The sequence below is a fragment of the Humulus lupulus genome, chromosome 4 (assembly GCF_963169125.1).
Source record: "Humulus lupulus chromosome 4, drHumLupu1.1, whole genome shotgun sequence".
NCBI classification, from domain to species: Eukaryota; Viridiplantae; Streptophyta; class Magnoliopsida; order Rosales; family Cannabaceae; genus Humulus; species Humulus lupulus.
In genome coordinates, this window is record NC_084796.1 from 15,561,685 (window position 1) to 15,580,548 (window position 18,864).

General features: G+C 32.7%; 2 protein-coding genes across 5 annotated transcripts; one reads left to right on the forward strand and one right to left on the reverse strand.

Moving 5' to 3' along the window:
- Positions 1-492: 492 nt before the first annotated feature.
- On the reverse strand, positions 493-3,268 carry LOC133830035 (SUMO-activating enzyme subunit 1B-1-like). Of its 4 annotated transcripts, none has more exons than XM_062259928.1 (11): positions 3,162-3,268; positions 2,867-2,962; positions 2,737-2,788; positions 2,396-2,591; positions 2,153-2,232; positions 1,932-2,048; positions 1,732-1,782; positions 1,457-1,523; positions 1,197-1,300; positions 1,002-1,106; positions 493-867 (listed from the first exon to the last, which is right to left on the reverse strand). In XM_062259928.1, the coding sequence occupies exons 1-11, from the start codon at positions 3,233-3,235 to the stop codon at positions 751-753; spliced, it is 1,059 nt and encodes a 352-aa protein (XP_062115912.1). In that variant the 5' UTR covers positions 3,236-3,268; the 3' UTR covers positions 493-750. The 4 variants fall into 4 exon arrangements, with proteins under 4 accessions (XP_062115912.1, XP_062115913.1, XP_062115915.1 ...); XM_062259929.1 differs by having other exon boundaries at positions 2,867-2,992; positions 3,162-3,211; XM_062259931.1 differs by having other exon boundaries at positions 3,069-3,162.
- A 2,722-nt stretch (positions 3,269-5,990) lies between these two features.
- On the forward strand, positions 5,991-9,441 carry LOC133830036 (squamosa promoter-binding-like protein 13A). Its single transcript, XM_062259932.1, has 4 exons — positions 5,991-6,254; positions 7,026-7,553; positions 7,851-7,984; positions 8,326-9,441. Exons 2-4 carry the CDS (start codon positions 7,117-7,119, stop codon positions 9,009-9,011), a joined length of 1,257 nt encoding a protein of 418 aa, XP_062115916.1. The 5' UTR covers positions 5,991-6,254; positions 7,026-7,116; the 3' UTR covers positions 9,012-9,441.
- Positions 9,442-18,864: the final 9,423 nt, after the last annotated feature.

An 18,864-nucleotide genomic window follows, 5' to 3' on the forward strand; every position in this document is an offset into this window, starting at 1 on the left:
CACTAGTTCTTCCTTCAATTAAGTTATTGAGTCTATGTAGGGATGATATTAGCTTTCATTTTCAACCTTTTTCCTCCAACTTTTTCAGACAGTGTGATTGCTCCAACCCTACCCACCTCCCATAATGGGAAAGTAAGACTAATAACCTCGACCCCATTTATAAACATCTTTATCATAAAAGAAAAAACTACAATGATTAGATTCTCAATACCTTAAATTCCACATAAGCCACCAAAATCACATCGCACACATTAGTCCAACTCAGCTCAGCTAATGACAAGGCTACGAGTCATATTCCACAAGGCTTTCTTTCTCCTAATGCCGATATCGTTATCTGTTGTTAATTTGAATCAAAATTTTCTATTTTTAATGCCAAACGATAATGATATGACATTTTAAAAAAAAAAATATTATTGATTATTGGAAACTAAAGCATCATGTGTTGCACCATCCTCTTCCATTTGATTTTCTTTTAATATGATAAGACCTATATGAGAAGAGAAAGTGGAATACCCAATAATGGACAATAATAGTCCATATCTGTCTACAAACCATATGATAATGATCTTTAAGATTGTGTGTACTTAAATGTTTTTGCTAGATATACAAACACAAACTTATGCTTAAGGACAGAATACTAAACCAACAGTCATTCAAGAGAAGTCGGATTCTTCTACAAATTTGTCAAAAATAATACTCAATTCTCAAAATGATGGCAGCTGCAACTATCTTAGTTCTGTTAAGCTATTCTCAGTTTCCAGTTTCCGAGCTTGATATGTCCTCTATTATCCCCTTTCCATCCATAGCATCGAAGAAGAAGAAGTTCTTCATGGGATCTCCTTTGCCAGATATAGCCTTAATGACCTCCTGTGAAGTTGAACACTTACCTAGTTAAAATTAAGTGACTGTGCCTTGTAAAATTAAGTTCAACACACACACATGCATATGAATATATATATATATATATATTTATAACAAGAGAAAAATATATATATATATACCTGCCCAAGAATTCCCCCTACAATGGCACAAACTGGAGGGAATTCTCTTCCATTGGTCACCAATCTTTCTAGGAGTGCATCAGGAATATGAGATTCATTCAAAGACTGCATGTTATTCCAAAAGGCCAGGGTAAGAAGATTAAAGAACAATACTATAAGAAAAGAAGCAGAAAAAGTTTCTTGAGAGTATCACACCTGTGACTCACAGAGCTCCTTTTTCAGCTTCTTTACACCAGGAAGATCATCATTTGAGACTTCCCCAGGCTTTCGTCCCTCAGCCTCTTCAAACCTTTCTAATACTGAAAAAGTGTGAGGATAATCCCAGTGAGTCCCACGTGACAGGCAATTATATAACAACCCGTAGAAAAGTAAGACTATTTTTCCAGCTTCAAGTTTCAAGCAATACTGGCCACAAAAGCTCAATCAGACATGCAATTTAATATTTGTTAGCACACCTCTCATGGCAAAAAAGACCTTCGACACTTTCCTTGGAAGTGTTTTCCAAGGAACTGAAATTGCTTCCTGCAATAAATGGATGCAAGTACACAATAGCATATAGTCAGTCACCATTAAATATGTAAATACAACAAAACAAAAAAGTAGGCGCTTTAGTTCTTCCAACTGCTTGGTGAGGACGGTTAGAAAAAAAAAAAAAAAGATAACCATGGCATTAGAGGCAAAGTGGAGCAAAGGATTTAAAAAAAGAAAGTTATTAGAAACAAAGTAATACCTTAAAACTAGGATACTTCAATTCGCAGTCAACAGTTTCCTCAAGTTTTTTCTGTAACAAAAAATCAATCAAGTATAATTAAGAAATTATTGTTATTTCTTGAAAAGTTTATGATATGGAAAAGTACTTTCACAATGATCAGATCTGGTGCATGACAAGTCACTATATCAGAAACTAAATAACTACAACGTGATGATCACCTTTGAATATCTATGGAGTAGGAGATCAACAAAAATTTCACCACAAGAGTCCTTACAATCAACAGTATAGAATGCTACGCGCTTTGATAACTTTCGGCACTTGTCATTGATCAATTTCTGTCAAAGGGCAAAACAAAAATACAGGCAGGAGATATAAATCATAACCTTTTAGACGAGAATTATTCAAACATTGTCAAAAACGTTAAAGGATAGAATATTACTTTTGTTGAAAGCGAACTACAGCAGACAACCACAACATCAAACTTACTATAGAAATCCACACCAAAGCTCGACAAATCACCTGTAAGATCAAAATTCCAAATCCGCCTTGCTTAGTTTTCATTCACTTGAACATGAATATTAAGGTAATGTACCAACAAACAAAAAAATTATAGGGCCATACATAATACTAACTCAATAATAGTGTTCAACTAGAGAAAAGCTATGCCATGATAGGTACAGACCTTTTTCGACAGAAACCCGAACCATTGGGTTAAAATCTTTCAAAGAATCACAACACAGCTCAGCTAAAGTTTTACCACTAAACACATTATCATCAGGAGGTATCAAAAAGTTAGCATCAAGAGCCTCTTCAGTTACTACTCGATCATCCACCAAGGTCAAGCTACCAACACCCGCTAGTACAATATTCTTGCAAAACTATTTAAAATAAATATATAAAAACCAATTAAAATTAACCCCCTTAAAAATTCAAATGTAGAATAATATTTTACAATAAAATTGAATCAACTACATAATATGGGTATACGAAATTTAACTTAAAAGGAGGTCAATATGTTGTTACCTCAGCAGCAACTCCTTTCATTCCAGAAACCAAAATATGAGCTTTACTCAATCTAACAAAAAAATCAAAAATCCATTTCAATATATCATGAAATTCAGAAACCCAAGTATGAAATGTAGGGTTTACGCACCTTCTCTGAGCATCAGCGCCCCAAACCCTAATTTGGCGATCATACAGTGCAGTCTCTTGCTCAGTCAACTCCTCGCCGTCCATTTTCAACGTCAATCTACTTCCAATAAGTCGTAATTTTTAGCTTCTTCTCAAGAAAAAATGAAAATAAAAAAATAAAAAATCAAATCAACTGTGATTATACGCGCATAAGAGAAACCTACAAAACAGAGAAACTAAAGCTTGGATAGAAAATAGGGCAAGAGAAAACCCTAACAGAAATTGGGGCAAAACGCAGAAACTTTTACAGTACTCACTGGCAGCTGAAGAAAAAGCGGTAATGATTTGTAAATTCGCAAAGTTGTGGGTTTATCGAATAAATATAGGCCATTTACATAATTTAAATAAAGTCCAGGGACTTCAACAAAATTTTCATTTTTACTCTTTACACCTATTTTAATAAATTTAATTTGTTACCATCATAGTTGCTTTTGTTAAATGATTTTTACTTTTTTTTTTTACCACTTTTTCATAGGCAAAAATTCTTTTTGTCTTCACATTAAATCCTTATTGAATAAAAAGAATAAATGTAGATAAAACTCGTCTTGTTCACTCTAAAAAAAATAGTATATATTTATTATAAGTAATGTTAATAATTTCTAATAAATTAGTCATAAAATAGCAGTTGGCAATTCTTGAAAATAGATGGACATACCTATTTGCTATTATTTGAGGTCATCTTCTCTACTACTACCCTATACAAGCACATTGTATTTGACTATGAATGATAATTAAAGCCCATAGTGACTAAAAATTATAAAAATCATTTTTTTATTTTTTTTATACTGATTTTTTTTAGTACATTTTAGTCATGACAATTGAGTTATAATCAAAGATATATTTAGGATAAGAAAAAAAAACTGATAATCAATAACTTTACTTGCTTTGAAAACTTTGGATTCAAGAGTAACTCATTTCTTGAAACTATATGTCTTAGCTCTTCTTTCTCAGAAAATAGTAATGCTTTAAGTCCTTCTCCTACATAAACTTTTACAAGTCACTAAATCAAACTGAAAGAAAAAAATTCATAAACTTACATCAAAATAAAATAACAACTAAAAAAATGAGTAAAAAAATACCTGATTTATCTCTGACTCTTTGATTCTCTTGCTTTGGATTCCTTAGCATGTTCATAGTAAACCTAATTGAACCTTGAAATTTTTATAGGAAAATCTTGGAACTTGATCTATGATTTTGGCAGTCTCAATTGTCCCTATTCACAATTTAAATAGATATCACTAACATTGGGCTTATATTTTTATGCATTGAATTAACGAGTTTCTCCATGAATTGGAAGAGCCAAACTTGGAATTTGAAGATTCAAATCAATTTCACTTTTTTACAAATTATTGTTTGGAAAATTCCAAGAGTCGTTTTATAATATCATCTAAAGATAACGATTCCTTTTTTCCTCTGTTTTGGTAATTGAGAAAAACTAATCAATACAATTATACAGTAGGTGATTTATTGTTAAATTAAATGTTTATAAAAAAAGATAGAAAAAAATAAATAAAAAGTTATAGCAACTAAAAGGGTAAAGAAGAGCCTATCGCCGACATCTACGAGAGAGGAGTTGAATGGTGAGAAATAGGACACGTGGCAAATGATTAACAATCCCTTATTATTAAATAAATAATTAATTAATATTTGAAGACCGACTTTTGGTTGGTTTCAGATTTTAATGTCTCTCACCCAAGCAACAAACCAACTTTACCCCTATTTTTATTTCATTATTACTCAAATACCCTTGTCGGTGAACTACACGCGCTCAACTTTTTCTACTCTCTCTACTTGTCTACCTATTTATCCATAACCAAATTTTACATCAAATGTTCATTTATGAATTTAAATTAATGAAAAGTAAAAATTAAGCAGCGTGTGTCTTATCAATCAATTAAAAAATAAATTTCACGGTGTAAAATAACCGTACGTAGTTACTATATATAGCTTTTTTTTTACTAGATATAGGTATTTATTATCCTAGGTTAAGAAACTACTAAAAAGAACAAAAGTCTTTAATGTTAAGACATTAATTTTCAAATTATTCTTCAAAAAAGATCAAATGTCGGTTCCATATAGTGTGTGTGTGTATGGTACATGATTAGTTTTGTTTTTATATCTAAAATTTTCTTAATTATGGTACTAACTTGTATTGAAATATTGGCAAAAGATAATTTGAAACCTAAAACCAATAATGGGTTTTTAATGGAGTGATTAAATTTTTGGTAAAAACCTCACACAACAACAAATCAAGTCAAGTCAAGCCGTCAACAACTGTTACACTCCACGCCCCCAAAATAAATAGGGTTTTGTTTATTTATTTAATTATTAAATTAAACATCATAATAAACTAATGGATGATTTTGAACACTAGCCTTTTAAGTGTGCTAAATGTGATTTTTCTTTTAATGGGGTTTAATTATTAATATGCGCAACATGCAAACAAAATCTAAAGAAAGCAACATATCATTTTCATTGAAACCTTATTTCATCATCCATGGATGTCCTGTCACTTTCTCTCTCCCTACCATTTTTTCTTCTTTCCTAACTATTTTGGGCTATTCCTTTTTGCATGAATGGAGATTATATTATAGACCCTGTTGCCTGATTTGAAGCAAACATTTTTGTTCACATTAATATGGCCTATACAATTATTTGTGCAAAAGCAATAAAGGGTCCCCACCAACAACACATATCTAAGCACAAAATCTAACTCAATGATAATTAGATTTTCCTTTTTCTTGGCATTCAATTCAAAATTTAAAAGAAGAAAATTTGCTATATAATTGTAGAACTACTAGTTGTTCAAGTTTTTGGAGGTTGGTTTCCCACTCACAGTCAATGGGGGTGAGGGAGTGTGTTGTAAATTCACAAAACAGAGAGCCCCTCAAAAGAAAAATTCAAAGTAAGCCCAAAAGAAAGACATACCATGAAATGTGAAACACAATGCCACATGCTTTGTCTCAAGCATCCATCCTTGTACTTCATTTTCTTGGTTCACAAAAGTTGAAAGCAACAAACAGCCTGTCCCTATTATTAATTGTTTGTTGTTATTATTATTTATTTATTTATTTTAATTATTATTTTTTTTGTTCATAGGCCATAGTCATACTCATAGTCATGTATTTCAAACAAACCCTCAAAATAGTAAGCTCCAGCTTCGAAAGCAAAATCTACTTCCTTTTGGCCCTTACATAGGAGTTTCTCTCCAGTCACTACCCTCTCTTCTCTCTTCTCTCACTCTTTTTAAGCTCCTTCTTTAGTAATCTTGAATTGAATAAATTATCCACTCTCTCTCTCTCTCTCTCTCTCTCTCTCGTGAAGAAACTCCCAATGGCATTTGCTGACAGGTATAAAAATTGATTCTTTACTCTGTTAATCCCAGACCCAAATCTCTTTTCCTTTCAAGTTTTTCTCTTTTTTTTTCTTTTAATTAAAATGAACAAAGAAAAAACCTCTTCTTGATTGTTAATAGAATCATATGTCAGTGAATAAATGGCTGGAAAGAGAACTTGGGTAGATTTTTTTTTTTTTCCTGTTCTTCTTTTTCTGGTTTATTTATTAACTTATTTGTGTCTTATGATCTTCACCAGTACCTTCCTCAATTCAGCTTCCCAATATCTTGGAGCAATATATATTATATATGTGTAACTTATTCACTTGTTTACTTATATTATTATTATTATTAATCAAAACAAGCAAAAGCTTGACCTTGACTTTCTATTACGAGGTTATTGTTTTAGTAAAATCTTTTTTCTGCAACTGCATTTTGAGCCTCCTTTTCGTCTAACTTATTAGGTTCATCTTCTCTTCCTTCTCTGTTCTTTATGATTTATGACACTCCTAACTACCTTAAAGAAATTTGTCTTAACTGAACCGGTAGGCTACTTATAATTAAAGACTCTGGTTGTTGGGCTCTATTATTGTTTAATTTAAAACTGCCATTTTCTTCTTTTGTTGAAAATTTCACAACCATATACTGTTTAAGGAATTCTTTTGCCAATTGGTTTGCTCACTTAATCTGTTTACTTGGGTTATTGTTGAGAGACTAGATTTTTGCTACTAATGATTACTATCAATGTATCTGTTGATGCAAATTTCAAGCGATTTTTTCTATGTAGGTGATAAAACAGCTAAGAAGCTAAATTGGGTCAGATTTTAAGGTCAGGATAAGCTAAAGTAGAAGAAGAATCTAAGAAAGTTAGAGATTTTATGGACTGGAACTCGAAAGCACCTTCTTGGGAATTTACTGAACTAGAACAAGAAACTTTCTCCAACTTAGGCACTGTTAATGGGTCTAATAACCACTTTGGAGATTATAATAAGACTATCAGAGAGGATTTCTCAGTAGATTTGAAGCTGGGCCAGGTGGGAAATTCTGGCAATAATGAGTTAGTGGATACAACATGGAAGGAGTCAGGGCTTCCAAGACATGCTTCTTCTACTTCTTCACCCTCAGGATCTACGAAAAGGTCTCGAGGATCTTACAATGGATCTCAAGCAGTTTCATGCCTTGTTGATGGGTGCAATGCTGATCTTAGTACTTGTAGGGATTACCATAGACGCCATAAGGTCTGTGAGCTCCATTCTAAGACTCCTCAGGTCACAATTGGTGGGGAGAAGCAAAGATTCTGCCAGCAGTGCAGCAGGTATGCATTGTGCTTTATGTTCATTAAACTTGTTTGATTACTTGAAGTTTTGGGTTAAAATTTGAGAGCTAGAGCCTACTCAGTTATGGCATTATCATAGTTCTCTCTTAGTTACATATGTAAACTATTTGGATTTACAACTGTAAAATGAAGAGCTTAATGCATGGCATGAAGTGTATTAGAGAAGTACTTTGAGTTTGTGGAAATTTACGGTTGATACTTGTCATAACATCATTCTCTCTGCTCTGAGATAGATTTTCAGCTTAAGTTTCTCACAGCTTCATCTGCTTTTCTTAGGTTCCATTCGCTGGAGGAATTCGATGAAGGAAAGAGAAGCTGCAGAAAACGTCTCGATGGACACAACAGAAGGCGAAGGAAGCCTCAACCAGAACCCTTCTCACGCTATGGTAGCTTAATGTCCAACTATTCAGGTTAGTCACCCTGCATTTTCCATTTATTTTTGCAAGGCACACTCTATATGAACACCCCACTTATCTAAGTGCCTCCTTAATGTTTTCCTGCTTTGTGATCACATATCATTAGTTTATAGCCACAAATCTGAGCTCTATTGGTAATTTTCCAAGTGCTATAAGGTTCTGGCTACATGACATCCTTTTTAACTACATGTTTTCCCAATTAAAATATTACCCTTCCTATCTTTATGCATGATGGCTTTCTTAACTACTATGTTAGTAAACAATGATTCTTTTCGAAGGAAGAAAAGGAGGCTAAGAACTCTTCTGCCATGAAAATACTCTTCTACTTCTGGCAGGTACTCAGATGTTACCATTTTCATCGTCACTCGTTTACCCCTCTACCGCTGTTGTGAACCCCAACTGGGGAGGATGTGTAGTCAAAGCGGAGGCAGACTCCGGTCTCCATAACCATCATCAACAACAGCTACCCTTTCTTGATAAACATAACATGTTTCTAGGACCAACCTCTCCCAACAACAGCAATGCAAACTACAAAGGAGGAGATGGCAGCAGCAACAAGTTATTCCCAATTTTGCAAGGACACAGTCCTGGAGTTTCAGCATGCCATCCCCTTCTACTGAGGACATTTCCTTCATTGTCACAATGTAATGAGGTGCCTAGGAGCAAATTGTTCTATGACAGGCTATTAACATCAACAACTAGTACTACTTCTTCTACAACAGCACAACAAATCCATAACTCGGATTGTGCTCTCTCTCTTCTGTCATCACCGTCACCGCAGGCGCAGACACCTGAGATGGGTTTGGGACACAACATAATGTCACACCTTAGCTCCTCAATCTCAATGGTAGGGCAGCACCCCACCCTGCAGACAAATAATCATGGTTCAGAGCCTTTCATGAGTTCAGTTTTGATCACTAATGGAAGTAGTGGCAATGCTGATGTCCACTGTTCTGGGATGTTTAGCATGGGATCTGATGGTCATGAACCCCATCAAACTCTCCCTTCTCACTGGGATTAGTAAGAAGAAAAGATTGGAAAAAGAAAAAGAGAAAAAAAATGTTGAAGATTTCTATGACCATTATGGGACATGAATTTGTATCGTCTCCTTCATAATTTTTATGGTGCCACCATAATTGTGACTTTAACCTTTGGCTAAATTTTCTTTTCTTTTGGTATGAATATCTCCAAGAAATTTTTGTTTTTGGAGCTTTTTAGGTTTGATCTTTTGGGAATTAGTACTAGCTTGGAAATTTTCATATGAAAAAACAAAATTTCCCCTCAATTATTGCATTTGTCTGGTATTATCTCCTGTATTTTCTTTTTGTATTATTATCTCCCAAGAAATTTTTGTTTTGGGAGCATTTTAGGTTTGATCTTTTGGGGGTTAGTACTACGATCTTAGAAATTTTCATGGTGAAATGGCAAAATTCCCCCTCAATTATTGTGTTTGTCTAGTTTTACCCTTGTATTTTTTTTGTGTTATTGTCCCTCGAGTAAAATTTTATAGTGCACCATTTAAAAAGATACACCAATGTACTTTCCTTGTGTTTCCAAAATGTGATAGTTCTTCTATTATCTTTTGATATGATAGTGTATATAGTAATTATTTATAACTCTTACAAATTTTTGAATTTTTTTTAATAATTTACTATAGTGAAAATAAGATTCAGACAACTTTCTTCAAACAAGTATAAAGAAAAACATGCATGCAATAGATTATTTAAAATATGTGTTCGATACTGTAAATTATTTTAAATTTTCTAAAAATTTATAAGATATTTTAAATAATTATATAAAAAAATTAGGGTTATAATCATCAACATGTCAAAAACAGAAAGGGTTTCACTAGTAAATTCCCCTATTACATATAATTAACATTGTTCATCACTAATCACTTTTATCTTTAACAATATATTGGTAGGTATAGAGGATGCAAGTGATTATAAATACGATGTGTTGTTCACGAGGAAAATTTGTCAAATTTTAATTTTAGAAGCTGACGATGTTGGATGATTTTTAAAAAAAATAAAGTAATAGTTTCTTATTGTGTTATCACTCTTGAATGCTATCAAGACAACACTAAGGTAAAGTGAAGAGAGTACATGTTTTTTTTAAAAAAAAAAAAAGAATTTTCGGAGAAAAATGTAACTTTTATTTGGAGAAAATAATTCGTATAATTCATTTATGGATCGTTTATTTGCACGTAATCAGAAAGATATACAATGAGAATTACTAGTAATTGATTGACCTTTAATTGGACTACTGAATCGGAGTCAGAATATGATATTTACTTAATTTGCAAGAATCGGAATCAAAATCACTAGTATTCTTATTGATGTGTTTACTTTAATTTGGAATCATAATAAATCATTCATAAGTTACAAAAATTCAGCTAATTTTTTATATAAATATTATAATTAAATATATTTTTAACTTATGATATTAATTTATTTTTTTTATTAATTTTGAAATATAATATATAATAAAAATTAATTATAAATAAAATAAATTAATAATTTTAAATAAAACACGAATGAAAATTGGCAATTATTTAATTAATATATTTATATTATTTTTTATTGAATCAAATAAAAAATATTTAATTATTAATTAATAGATTATATATTCAATTTTAATTAAATACATTTTATAATTTGAGTAGGAATAAAAATGACAACTACATATTTTATTTTCGTTTCTATTCAAAATTAAAGTAAACAAGGTTAATGAAATATATTTCTCATTATCATTCGTATTCCCATTCATTAATCTCCCAAGTAAACACACCATTAGTTTATTAGTATTTATCAAAACTCATAATCAAATATGTACTTTTATTTTATATATATATTTATATGATAATTTGGAGGTATTGGCACCAAAATTGAAAAGAGGTGCAATAATTGTAACAAATCTTTTTCATGTCGCACGCACACAAACTCCTCTGATTAATTGGATTGTACTTTTATAGTATCCATTTTTTTTTTATTAAATTAAATTTGTTGGATTGTATTGTAGTTTTTTAATTGTTTATTGTACGCTTTGACTTCTGATTACTAATAGTTTGTCGTTGACTCATTATTTATAGCGTTATTTGCAGTTGTAGTTTTTTTGTTGTACTTTCCTTTTTGTAGTTTTTGAACTTCCTTTTCTGCCGTTTTAAAAGAAAAATTAAATATATATATTTTAGGATGATTATCGATTTTTGGATTAAAAATCCAAATGTTCTCATTTTGGTACATAAATGTTGGAAATTTTTACGGTAGGACTTCAAAAAGAACTTTATTGGTGGAGCTCTTTTGTGTTATCAACTTGTAAACAGTTTTTAGCGTGATTTTTTTTATGATCGTCTATATTATAGTTATTTAGAGCATCCTGTAAATTTTCAGAAAATTCCGAATAATTTACAGTGCCAAAAATTAGTATAAAAATAGGTTGTTGTACGCGTGACTAATTTTTTTATGTGCGTGGAAAATAACATATTTGAACCTAGTTTTCGGCACGGTAAATTAGGAGTGTTCATAAAACTGCTCACACCGCACCGCAATTTGCAGTTTAGAACCCTTCGCCAAACCGCGTGGTGCGGTGCAGTTTGCGGTTTTAAATTTTATAAATGTGGTTTAAACTATACCGCACCACATCATTATATATAATAATTTTTTTATATTATTTTTTTTCAATTTTACCATATTTAAAGTTAATGCATAAATATTTATATAGTATAATATAATATACACAATATCTAGAAAGAAATATAATGTTTCATAGGATGTTAACACATATTCTACTTCAATCTACATATTATCCTCCTTAATTAAAATAATATTTATTTTTATATTACATTTTTTATTTGTTATTAGTTTGTTATATTTTTATTGTTTTGCTTAAAGTTTATTAGCTTGTTGTACATTTAATTATTTTGTTAAACACTCTATAGTTATGAGATTTATTATGAATCTTTCTTAATTACAATATTTAATTGTTAAATTATTTGGCAATAGGTATGAACCGCCAAAATCACACCGCACCACACCGCATTTTTGCGGTGCAATTTATGCAGTTTGAGGTCTATGCGGTGCAGGTTGTGGTTTGGAAAATTGTTCAAACCACATATGCGGTGCGGTCCAAAAAATTAGAGAAAAATCACACCAACCGCACCACGAATACTCCTACTGTAAATTATTCGGAATTTTCTGAAAATTTGCAGGATACTCTAAATAACTACAATATACACGATCATAAAAAAAAATATCACCGAAAACTGTTCACGGGTTATGAATACAAAAGAGCCCCACCAGTAAGGTTCTTTTTGAAGCCCTTACCAAAGAAATTTCCCAAAAATGTAATGCATTTAGTGAATTTTTTTTTTATTATTTTATAAAATTGATGTACAACTTTTGTTTTTGGTACTTGTACAACTTTGATTGTTCTCTTATTGCATTCATATCAACTTTTCTATTCTATTATTAAAAATATGATTGTTGCTATTTGACGTCTTAATGTGCCTAACATCACATGATGTGTCATATCATGATTAGTTAGCAATACCCCATAATAATTATTAAATTCAAATAAGTGAGACCCGATATTAGATTACACCAATAGCGGTATGTCACCTACTTGTGGTGTTGGGCACCAGTGGTGCCCATTAGCAATTCTCTAAAAATATCTTACCAATATCTCAATTTTTTTTTATTTTACCTTAATATTTTATACTATATCATTTATTAGTTTTTCTATTTTTTTTTCTATATCATTTAAATATTATATTTTACTCATTTTAAATATTTTGTCTTATATTTAATAATAGTCGCATATAATATTTAATAATTAAATAATTTAAATAATTTTTAGCTTCAACTATATGCAGCTAAACTACAGTAGTTATAAGGAAAACTAGGTAATATGGAGTGCATTTTAACCTTATTTTATTGTATTTTAGCTAATGCTTTTACTTTTTTATATAATGAGATAAAGCAACAAAAATAAGAATATTGATTATTTTGAAAAAGACTTATTTTATGTCGTTTGTATATATGTACTTTCCTATTGTCATTTTATGGCAGTTGTAGATTCTTTCTTAGTTTCTCTCTCCCTTGATTTTTTAAAGTTTCTTAATTCATTATTTTTTTAAGGAAAAACAAATTCAATGTTGTCTTCCCTTCCTAGCTCATGCTCACCGATATTTTAGAATGATATAGTTTTTAATTTATTATTATTGTAATTGTAATTTTTTTTCTGTTTAGTTTTAAACTTTTACTTGCTTTTTTACTTTAAGATTTTTAATTTTGTTATTATTAAAAGCTTTCATCTTTTTTTAAGGAATAGTAAGTTGATTAATTAATCGAGACAATGGGCACCAGACGGGATCTCTCCCTTTGTAAATATCCAGCTTCCAAGTTAGTAATCCTAGCTTTCTTTGCTAGACCATCAGCAATAACATTGTCTTTCCTAGTTATACAAATATAGAACCTGCTCATAAGAGCTATAACACTTTTTGAACACATGCGGTGATCTCAAATTTGGTGGGCACAACCCACGATTGAAAGCTTCAGCTGCCACTTTAGCATCTGATAGTACTTCAATCTTGCTACATCCTCAATCAGTTGCCCACTGCAGTGCCAATTTGATGGCAAACACTTCTGCTTCCATTGGCGATTGTGCTGCAATCCGCTTGAATTGGTAGTCTGCCTCCCCTGAATCCATATCCACTGATGTGACTGCCAATCCCGCAAGATTATTCTTCCATGAGACATTTATTAAAATTACCTTGTCACTCTCTCTGGAGTACACGTAGCTGGAGCAGGATTCCTCGTGTGTATTGCTAAGTTGGGCAATTCCTCTGTAGTGCCAGTGGACTCATTCCACCTTTGCATTACATGTTGCAGCATGATCTGCATTGAGGCTTGACCTCCTCTGAACAAATATTGTTGCGTTGTCTCCAAACACTTTCAAAGAGGCACCCTGCGTATGACAAGAAACTTATCATTTTTTTTTACCTTGAAAGTGAGTAACCATTTCCTCCATGAATTGTAGCATAGAAACTATCTGGATATTGCTTGTTAGCATATGCTAAGGTCCCGCAAACCACGAGGTTGTGGTTATATGACAGTCTTTGAATACATGTAGTGGTGTTCTCATATGTTCACTACAAAAGAGGCAATGCCTCTCATTCAAAAATTCTAGCTTGTCTCTTGTAGGGAGAGCTTCATTTAGAGTACGCCATAGGAACACACTAGTTGTCATATGTATACCCGAATTCCAAATCCACTTCCAAATTTTCCTAGGTGCATTGAACTTGTGTCTTTGAGCTTCAAAATAAGATCCTTTAACTAAAAAATTCCCATTGGCATTTTCCTTCCAAACCATTGTATCTTGAAGGCCTTGAGAAAGTCGATTTATCCTTGATAATCTATTCCCCAAAGTCACTCCAAAAATGGCTATCAAGAGGTCTTCGTTCCACTGCCCTTCACTTGACATCAAATCTGAGACTGTTTTCAGATGAGGTGTCTTACTTCTATGTGCTTCCATTAACTCTCAAAAATCCTTATACTTGATCCAAGGTATCCACGACTGTCTTTAGACATCCACCTCTTTACCACCAGCTATGATTGTATTGCTGCCATTTTTTATTGTGCCCTGAGCTTCTAGGATGGCTCTCCATATTGGTGAGTCTGTTGTCTTTCGGTCCACTGCCCAAAATGACTTTTTGTCACAATATTTCCTTATTAAGCTATCTACCCAAGGTTTTGTATCTCCTTTTGCCATGTGCCAAAAGCGTCTAAACCCCAAGCCTCCTGATTCTTTTGGCTAACATAATGCTTCCCAACTCTTGCTTGCTTTGTATCTTTCTTTCTCCATGTTTTTTAGTCCACCAATGCTTTCTTACTACGGCATCCATTTCCTTACAAGTTGACAGTGGGACTTTGCATGTGGACATTGTATATGTTGGCATATTCAAAGCCTCTGACTTTGCTAGCGTTGTGCGTCCAGCAAAGGATAGAAGTTTCATTTTCCATCCTTCCAGTCTATGAAGGAGCTTTTCTTTAAGCTTTGTGTAGTCATCTTTCCTCCTTTTCTTGAACATGAACGGGTTCCCCAAGTATTTCTCCTCTCCATCTGTCTCAGATACATTCAATAGTTGATGAATTAATCCTTGCTTGTTTGCCCCTAACATATTGGTAGACATAAGGATTGTTAGGCATATAGACAAACAGTTAGATAGTTAGAATTTGCTCTCTGTTTTGTAACTGTTTCTATAACAGATTTCGGTTTGGTTTGTATAGCTGTCATTTTTTCTGTTACAAACTTTTCTGTAATCCATGGCTATATATACAAGTTCTCTTGGCTATCAACAGTTAGTTGAGCCATCACATTTTTCATCACCATTGTCTTTTCTTCTTCACTTTACATTTTCTCTGTTTCTTTCTCACCAAAAGTTCAAGCTATCTTGAACTCTTTCATGGTATCAAGAGCCCCATGGAGTCCACAGCTAACTCTACACCAACGGGAAATGTCACTGGAGCTCGTCCCGATCCTCAAGTTCACAATGACGATAATGCCGATCCACCAATTGCTCCAGTGCAAGCTCAACTCCCTGTTCCAGAACTAGTTCAAATCGGACTACCTAACAACAATCTGCTGCCTCTAAATCTTCGTTTGGATCGATCAAACTACTCATTTTGGCGATCTTTAGTTCTTGCAGCAGTTCGTGCATATAATCTCGATGAATACATTCTTGGAACCTTTCCAATTCCAGCTCAGTTCCTTGCAGGTAATATTCTCAATCCAGCTTATCAGAATTGGATTCGATTTGATCAATTCATAATGCACTGGCTGATGAATTCCATTTCTGAACCAATGCTTGGCTATGTGATCAACTGTCGAACCTCGTCGGAGATCTGGAATGTCTTTGCTCAACTCTTTGCCACTCGATCTAGAGCGAGACTTCTTCAAGTTCGTGGCCTTCTCCAATCGACCAAGAAAGGCTCTATGAGCATTGACGAATATTTCTTGAAGATGAAGCAGCTTGCTGACTCTCTAGCTGCTGCTGGTCAACCCATCTCCGATGATGATCTTGCTTTATACATTCTTGGTGGTCTCGGACCAGAATATGAAGCTGTTGTGGTCAATTTAACCTCAAGAACTGAACCTCTCTCTCTTCAAGAAGTTCAGTTCATGTTACACAGCCAAGAAATGAGAATAAGTCAACAGACCAGTGCTACTCTCGACAATATCCAGGCAAACTTTGCTGGCTTATCTCTTCGTGGTGGTGCTGGACGTGGTGCTCCGTCTGTCAATAGTGGTTCCTCCTTCACTGGCCGTGGATATCGAGGTTCTTATAGAGGTGGACAATCTTACAGAGGAGGTGGTCATTTCAGCCGTGGTAATCGATCTATTTGCCAGCTATGTGGACGAAGTGGACACACTGCACAGAAATGTTATCACCGGTTTGATATTTCTTTTCAAGGACCTCTTCCCTCCAATGCAGCTTCAGCCTCCAATAACACTGAGAATCCTCAAGCTCTTCTATCCACCACTCATCCCACTGAAGATCTCTCCACTGCCTGGTATCTTGACACAAGAGCAACTCACCACATGACTTCGAATGACCAAAATCTCGATCACAAGCAAGACTACAAAGGGAAGGCCAACGTAACAGTTGGTAATGGTCACTCTATCCCCATTTTGCATATTGGTTCTAACTCAGTGCATTGTTGATCCCAAAAGAGAGTGTTTTAATAATTAAGCTCGCAAGTGCACGAATCGTTTCGGAATATAATGTTCATGTAAGTACGAGGTCGAACCCATGGAAGTTGACTAACATCAAAAGAAACTATTTCAAACAAGCAAGAATATTCTAACCTAGTTCCAAATATTTGATGAGATTTTGTTTTAGAAAAATAAAACACAAGTAATAAAAAGATGTAAGATTAAATAGAAAAATTGTTTTCAAATGAGATATATAAAATAAGATTATTAAGATTTTAGAATCCACAAAATGCAAGTTCAATAGTATTTATAAGTATATTGATTCCCAAGTTTTAATATAGTTGAAATAAATCATACTATATATTTTTTCAAAATATATTTTCTATTCAAGCACAAGTTACTCTTTCAAAAAGGTAGGATTTTTCTTCACTTATATAAGATATAATTTCTAAGCATTAGTTGTGTTACAACCTAATGAAACTACAAAAAATCAAAGAGATTATGTTTAGGCAAAATATGATACTTATGCTCTAAGAATTAGATGTGAACAATTTAATGAAAAACATTTAATCAAAGAATATCATATTTTTGCATAATGAAGAACTAAGTGTAATATACTTTAACACTCAATAATAGATGAAAAATGCATATCATTGATAGAAAAATCCATAAACAATGTTACACAAATGGGAAATCAACATACAATGAAAAATACTATCTAGTTACATTTTGCTTCATCATCATCTTAATAACCTTTGAAAAAGATTAGAAGCTCATAACTAGATAAAAATTACAAAATAACATACTTGACATGCTCTTCAAAAGATGAAAATGGTAGAGAGAAAATAGTGAAAAGAAGAGAGAAAAATATGTGTAGAAGATGATGAAAAAAAGATGAAGAAGAAGAGCCCCCAAAATGGTCTTACAAGACTCTATTTATAGGCAAAATATGGAGATTAAATTAATCAAATTAAAATAAATAAATTGATTAATTTAATTGTGTTGGGAAGTGGTAGGATAAATAGAGTAAGTGTAAGAGTATTGGAAAGATGAAATGTTTGGTTGGATAAAAGATTAGTGAAAAGCTAAGGTAAAAAAATAAATTAGGAATGTTTATTTAGGTAAGAAAAATAGGGAAGAGTGAATTGATATTTGAGTGAAAGAAGAAAGACATTGGGAAGAAAAATGTTATTTTTGGCTATTTGGTGATTTTGACTAATTCAGAAAAATACTAGTTTTTTTCTTTGGGCTGGTCAAAAGGCAGATGGGCTTGCTGAATGTGGGCCGTTTGGAGTCTTGTGGCTGGCAGGCCCACAGTGGCTTGGAGCAATTGGGGCTTGGTGGCATCAGCTTTATTGATGCTAAAGAATTCGGGCCCGTGTGCTGGAAGGAAGGAAGGCTGCATGGTGATGATATATATGAAGAGGGTATATGCTGCTTTGGAGTGATGTTGCCGAAGGAGAACTGGTGAGGCACGTGGAGGAAGCTTGGAGATGTTTGTTGATATGCATATGTGCATATATGATGCAGTTGATTTATGAAGAGCCAGGTGGGCTGGAGGAGTGATACGGGCCAGGGGCAATTGGGAGCATCAGCAGTTGGGCTTGGGCATGGGCCTGGCATGGGCCTGCTTCACAAAATTGCCATTTTCTTCATTTCTTTCTTGAAAATTGCCATAGTTCCTTCACCATAAAAAAAATTAAATTAAATAACAATCAAATATTTTCAATTATAAATAAACCATATTAATTATTTGAAAATACTTAATTAAAACTTAATTTAATTTATCAATAAAGATCAACAAAATTGCACTTTTATTTTACTTCTAACTAAACTATATTAATTACACATAATTTAAACTTCAACATATTATAATAAAATATCTATAAAAATATATAAAAATCTAGAAAATTATAATAAGACTAATAAATGTAAAATTACTTAAAAACTTAATAAATCAATTAAGAACTCAAGAACTAAGCAACAATTAACACATAAAAAGTGGTAAAATAACTCTATTTTGTAGAGTTATCATGCATACAAACCTTTCTAATCATCCTCTAGTTTTAAAAGACATCCTACATGTTCCTAATATGACCAAAAATCTAGTTAGTATTTCACAATTCACTAAAGACAATCATGTTGTGCTTGAATTTGAT

Bases quoted from the DNA above. Each gene is read 5' to 3' on its own strand.
- LOC133830035 (XM_062259928.1), bottom strand. From the start codon at position 3,235: ATGGCCTATATTTATTCGATAAACCCACAACTTTGCGAATTTACAAAT. The intron at 2,233-2,395 runs GTCTGTACCTAT...TTGATCTTACAG, and splicing joins TCGGGTTTCTGTCGAAAAAG to GTGATTTGTCGAGCTTTGGT. The intron at 1,783-1,931 runs GTGATCATCACG...TTTTTGTTACAG, and splicing joins TACTCCATAGATATTCAAAG to AAAAAACTTGAGGAAACTGT.
- LOC133830036 (XM_062259932.1), top strand. From the start codon at position 7,117: ATGGACTGGAACTCGAAAGCACCTTCTTGGGAATTTACTGAACTAGAA. The intron at 7,554-7,850 runs GTATGCATTGTG...TGCTTTTCTTAG, and splicing joins TTCTGCCAGCAGTGCAGCAG to GTTCCATTCGCTGGAGGAAT. The intron at 7,985-8,325 runs GTTAGTCACCCT...TACTTCTGGCAG, and splicing joins CTTAATGTCCAACTATTCAG to GTACTCAGATGTTACCATTT.